The 6286-nt window shown below is 44.6% G+C and overlaps 2 protein-coding genes across 5 annotated transcripts in view; both read left to right on the top strand.

Annotated features, from left to right (window-relative positions):
- The window catches only part of LOC138866887 (spermatogenesis-associated protein 1-like), a 46380-nt gene extending 43998 nt beyond the window's left edge, over positions 1 to 2382 (top strand). The window contains exon 3 of the mRNA XM_070140710.1: positions 2302 to 2382. Coding sequence (XP_069996811.1) covers positions 2302 to 2382 — 81 coding nt within the window. The remainder of the gene's footprint in view (positions 1 to 2301) is intronic.
- Positions 2383 to 4996: 2614 nt separating this feature from the next.
- Positions 4997 to 6286, top strand: part of LOC113814003 (collagen alpha-2(I) chain) — a 97686-nt gene continuing 96396 nt past the window's right edge. For 2 of the 4 annotated variants that reach the window (XM_070141237.1, XM_070141233.1), the window contains exon 1: positions 4997 to 5371. The gene's annotated coding sequence lies outside the window, so the exon portion shown is untranslated. The remainder of the gene's footprint in view (positions 5372 to 6286) is intronic. The other 2 variants (XM_070141234.1, XM_070141235.1) reach the window with 2 other exon arrangements.

Raw genomic sequence — 6286 nt, 5'->3', positions numbered from 1 at the left:
TTACATAAACACAACCTAACAAGTTGTAAATTGAATAATTTACTTAAAACCTTCCATTCACGCAGGTTTTACGCTTATGCAATAATTTCATTTCCATGGGTCTATATTTACAAAAGATACACGTAAATGATCTAAAACGACTCTGAGGTTTGTAGCTTTCCACACTCAGCCTTTAAATAAGTTTAAAGTCTCGAATCGAAGTTAGATTTACATGAAATTGCTTTCCAAAAGCCATAAATATAAACAGACTATTGATCTGTGCGTCGGATTTACACTTATAATTAACCAGCCCTGAAGCCAAGTCACAAGGAGTCTCCACTGAAGGAATTTTACTCTCTTTAGCAATTACAGATTAAATTTTCCTGAATTCTGTGCTACGATCTGAGTTTTTGAGGTTAGTAAGGCTTAGATAAAACTTACATGTATCAGGTTTTTAAAACGTATTGTAGGTTTATCTGGAGCTAGTTGGTATACAAGGTAATTCTTAATTTTTTACCACCATGATGGATATTGACGTATATTGTTTTCATTTATTACCTATAAGACCTTACTGAACGACTATTTAAGCCATTACTCTATATAAATATACATATCTTTTATTCAAGTACGTTAATTTTCTCTTTCGTCTATTCTACCAACGGTTTTCATCACCTTGTGTTATTTTACATATATTACTAATCTACTCCGTATGAACTGACAAGTTTATTAAGTCCACTTTTGGTATAACAGCGAGACTCACAAACCCCTAAATCCATACTTGTGAGCATTTTATTCATCATTATTATCATGAAATTCGTACAAGAACTAATGTAAATAATGTGTTAAGATTCACAAGAGAAGCTTGAATTTGAAACTAAGATCCTAAATCTCGTATGAAGCTTAGTTTCTAAATAAGAAAAGACACAGCAAGAATAAAGCTTTAATTAGGTTAGACAATATATTTTGAATGTATTAGATGTAGGCCTATATTAACGGTCTTCATATGTATAAATAACCTTATCCTATAAGTAATTACTACAGTAAGTAGTATAGGATAAATAAACGTATAAACATATATCAAGTACATTACAAAACATACAAGACTTTTTTGTTATCGTTTCAGCCTTAAATACTTAAATACAATACTTTTTTCTATATTACTGTAGCAAGTTTATTTAAGCAAGGAAATTCAGCCTTACAGAGCATTGTATTTTACCGGAAACTGGGACACACAAAACTTAAATAATTATAGAGGAGCCTAAAGTATAAATACATAAAAAGGATATGACGAATAAAGACTGGAAGGGGACATGCGTGGATATGCCAAAGCACTCGAGAAGGAATTAAATAAAAGTCAAGATAAAAACGAAAAGAATGAAATTGGGGAATTGAGGGAGGAAAGAAGGAATTATTAAGAATCTAAGAATCTGTTTATCTGTCTAAAAAAATGTCTATCCATCTATCTATCTCTACAGTCATGGAATTCTGTTATATCTACTTACATATCGATGGATCTACATATCTACGAAAATAAATGAATAGGTAGATAGATAGATGAGGAGAGAGAGAGAGAGAGAGAGAGAGAGAGAGAGAGAGAGAGAGAGAGAGAGAAAGAGAAAGAGAAAGAGAAAGAGAGAGAGAAAACAACAGAAAGACCAAACAAGCGTGAGAGACAGACAGCCAGATATCACGAAAGAGAGCGAGAACGAGAGAATGAATAACACACACACACACACACACACACACACACACACACAAACACTGAACTTCCAGGACAAGAACAAGAACAAGACCAAGAACAAGAACAAGCCCCAGCGGAGACGGCGAGGAGACAAAGGAGGGGTGGGGGCAGGAGGGGTGTAAGGGGGGGGAGACAGGCGGAAACAGGATCACATGGGGCTTATCTCGCCAAAATATACCACGGGAGGCGTTTCACACGGCGACGTCTCTCTCACTCGGGCGCACGGGCGGGGTACCTGGGTCTATAAATATGGGCATGCCTGTGTATTCATATCGGTCATTCATACGTTATACGCAGACGTACATACATAAATACAAACAAACACACAAACATATATATATATATATATATATGTGTGTGTGTGTGTGTGTGTGTGTGTTGTGTGTGTGTGTGTGTGTGTGTGTGTGTGTGTGTGTGTGTGTGTGTGTGTGTGTGTGTGTGTGTGTGTGTGTGTGAGAGAGAGAGAGAGAGAGAGAGAGAGAGAGAGAGAGAGAGAGAGAGAGAGAGAGAGCGAATGTATCTATATTAGTCATACTTCACCATAGCACTATATCAAGACATAACTTTGGTCGTAATTCCAGTCCAATAACGACTACATTTGCAGCGCGAGTGTCGGAGCGCTCCTGTTCTCCCGCCACCGAGGTACTCCGACGGAAAAGTAAAATGAAGGTGCAGCTGTTAACTCAATCAACATCTGTCAGTGAAGAATCAGCACGGCTGTTAATATACGCAACGGCAGAGAAAGTTGAAATGTAATCAAAGTCAATTCATATAATACCCCTTTGCGAGCTGCAGTCTCACCTCGCCACGCAGTCAACCTCAAGCTGTAGCATACGAAAGCATGTAAAAGTCTGCAATATCGACAGATCCCGAGCGTCACGTTCGGCGAGACGTGTCTGGCCGCTGGGTAACAACAGTGCCACCACGCAACCACTTGTCTCCCCCGTGCCACACTGAGGGTGCCACAACACAGCGCCACTTGATAGGCCTCTCTCCTTCCCTCGCGCCTCCCCGCTGAGCACGAGGGATATGGGGACGCTGGAAAAGCACCGCTTCGTTTCGGGGGCCTCTGTGTGGAGCCGTCCGCTGTAACCTCCTGCAGATACCCACTCGCTGCTCCCCGTCAGCATGTGCGGCGAGAAACAAAGGGAGCGGCCTCGGCGTGCGTGTTGGCGGCGGCCGCAGTGGTGAAATTAGTTTTCATAGTCTTTATTCAACAAGTGGACACACAAACTCCTTTACTTGTTCAAGAGGAGCATGACATTGCCGTAATTAATTCCCTAATTGCCCTGAGGGCGTAATCGGGCGGGCACGCAAGGTGGGCTCGCCGCGAGAGGCGCCCAACCTCCTCGCTCGGTTCATCATCGTGACAGTAGCAAGTTCTTTTGCGCGTTTTATCGGCAGACATTTTCTATTTTTTAAAGCTGGCATATCCTCGTGGCGGCGGAAGGACTGACGCAAAAAGCGGTGCACATGGCGGGGACGTCCATTCACTCACACAGACATATGCAGCGCACAATCACGCTCGGACTCACACATACACACACACACATGTACGTAAACACCAACACACGCTGACACGCGCGCACACACACGAACACACGCACAGCGGGTGAGACAGAAGGGGCCCCAGTCGACTGCCAAACGCTGCTAGCCTCTTAAACTGCTGACTTGTGTCGTACCTTGAACCCGGTCTTAGTAATGTGCGGCATCCATTGTCATTCACTGCGTTCTGAAATTCGGGCGCGCTTTTTTCTGGCTGCCTCCTCCTGTTCGCACCTTCTCGGGGCTGGAGAAGGTGGCCGTTTAGGGAAACCATTTCCAATCATCTGTTCGAACAGCAGAAACACCTTGGATGCGAGAGCTTTGGCTAATATGGTGTAATTAGCTCGCCTCTCTTTACTAATCTACAACTTATTAGCCTTGTAAGCTGGAAAAAATGCACCGAGAACCGTTTTCAAACCGCACAAATTGCATAAAACCCCAAACCATTTAACAACTGAATGCACCGAAGTCCGATCTCCAAGCGAGGCCGCCTCAACCCCTCGCCACTTTGCGCAAAATGTCCCCCAAGTTACCGGCAAGGAGATCGCGATTACCCAAGTATTTAAATCCCTTGCTAGGCGGTGCCCGAGCAAAGCCAGCAAAAGCCAGCAATGCCCGCTTGATTAGGCGTTTGTTGAAGGGGGGGAGGGAGGTCGGGCGGGGGTTTGGGGGCAGCGGGTCTAATCATTCGACATCGACAGCGGGGAAGGAAAGAGCAGGAAGGCCCTCCGCTCACTCCTTCCAGCTGCCAAATGCTAAACCTCGCCTCTCCCTGGCTTGGTTCCGGCCGCCGGTGTGTCGGCTCCTCCCGTGTTTATTCGTCGAGGGGGAGGTCGTTGCGTGGGGAGGGGGAGGCAAGGGAATGGTTTCGGCCACTAAGTTGACCTGGAAGAGCGTCAAGATAAGGCAGCGGCGACAAATCAAACAAAAGTACGGGTAAGGAGGGCAGCTAGCTAGTCACTCAGCGCACACGTCGCCGCCGCACGATAATTTACCCCTCACGCAACACTTAGAACAATTTATGCATTATCTACGTAGGGCGGCGATCACGGCCGGCGAATACCGTTCCTTCGTATTCGCAGGGGGATGAATATCGATGAGATCGATTCCTATAACGCATTTGGCTCGAGGGGAAGGAGAAAGAGGATGAAACATAATGGTGATTATCGTAGGAAAGGTGGATGCAACAGAGGCGACCAGAGCGACGGTCCGCCGGTCCTGGTGTCACACTCAGCCATGACGACTCTTTTATTTCACTCCGTCTCTCTCAGGGATTCTTCGTGCTAAACCATCGAAATCATGCTAGAATGGCGCCATGCGTCGACCCAAGCCCTCCAAATCGCCCCAAACCCCGATGGATAGTGTGTGGCGAAGTGTTGTTTATAATGGAGTTTTCGCGCATCAGTCACCCTGCCTCCTCGCGACCCGCCAACCTTACTCACCGAGCGCTGGTGATCACTCGCTACCACACAAGGGGATCAAGCCTTGTCCTTATGCGCTACATGTTCCCTCCTTCGTTTCATTTCACGGGGGGAAAGTCGTCGTTCTCTCTACCTCTTTCTATCATAGTAACCAAAATCTCAAAAGCCGAAAGAAGGCGAAATAAGGAATGAGGCGAGTGCGGGCCGCGAGGAGATTCAAAAAGCGCGCGTCGGGGAGCGGCTGTTGAGAGGAGTGCGCGGAATAATGGCCGCTCCCTCCGAACTTTGACAACACGCCGTGCCACTTGTTCAGTCTCGAGTGAACCTCGGAAGTGTCAACACGGGTCGTTATGATGTGGGCCGCAAGTGCCAGTGAAATGGGTTATGATGAGTTTATTACAAAGCCATAAGAGAAGTTGGGTGTACAGTGAGGAGAAGAGTGTGAAATAAATAGAGAGTGGAGAGGAGTGTGAATTAATTGGCCAGAAAATACGAAAGGAAAAGGCCCTCTCGCTCTCTTGGCCCCAAACCATCACTTTTTTTGAATCACGTGTTTTGTGTTTGGAATATTTTTTGAGTGTGTGTTTTTTTGGAAGGATTTCGCAAACACGACCAGTGAGAAAGAGAGAGAATTTTTAAAAAAGTGAAATAAAGGAGAGAAAAACGGCGCTGGTTTTATTCCATGGTGAGTGTTTTCGTCTTGGCCGGTGTTGAAGTCTTAATTATTATCCTCTATGCATAATCCTTCCTGATTTAATTCCTTTATATTCTCGCAGTATAGCCCTTTCTGAAGCACTTTCGCGAAGGCAGTTTAATGTGTATCTTTAAACGGTTGAAGTGTTTTCAATCCTTATGTTATAACAGTGCGTTTGTGTCCAGGAACGTGTTGTAAAATTCCCTCGGAAAGTTTTGAAGTTTTTTTTTTCTCGAAATATGATCAATAAATGAGAATGAAGCTTGTGATATTTTGTGATTAATGAAGGAAGATTATTTTTTCAGGCCAATTTGGTGCCTTGTTGGACCTTCTGGCTAATTGGCCGTTTTGTAATCCCAAATTTCTCTGGTAATTTGGTCGTACCTTTAGTGTCTGTGTGTAAGGGTAGGGATGCAAAAATTCCAAAATTGTTGTTTTTTTGTATTTCTCTTGTATCTTAAACCTTGTGGACTTAGTTATTGTGAATGAGTGTTTTTACATTCATTTTTTTAAAGCATGTTCTTGGACGATTTAAACGAGCGAGTCTGAAATGGAGGACTTTGAAGATATGTTAAGTGTTCGTCCACTGATCAGGACCAATATAAAAGTTAGAATGCAAGAATGGACTTCATTTTTTTTAAGGGGGAAGGGGGGAGTGTGTACAGTATGTGTGTGAGTGAGTGTGCGAGAGTGGTAGGTGAGTGAGGGTGCGTGTTTGTGTGAGTGAGTGAGTGAGCGTGTGTACCCAGCCTGGTCGACGCTGGCTTAACCCAAGTGAACTTTACCGCTGCAGACACACTGGGCCCCTGCTATGTAACTTGTCTTGATTCTCTCTCTCTCTCTCTCTCTCTCTCTCTCTCTCTCTCTCTCTCTCTCTCTCTCTCTCTCTCTCTCTCTCTCTCTCTC

Source organism: Penaeus vannamei, chromosome 27, assembly GCF_042767895.1.
Source record: "Penaeus vannamei isolate JL-2024 chromosome 27, ASM4276789v1, whole genome shotgun sequence".
NCBI lineage: Eukaryota > Metazoa > Arthropoda > Malacostraca > Decapoda > Penaeidae > Penaeus > Penaeus vannamei.
The sequence above is the reverse complement of the archived record's forward strand: the minus strand, read 5'-3'. Positions and strand labels throughout refer to the sequence as shown.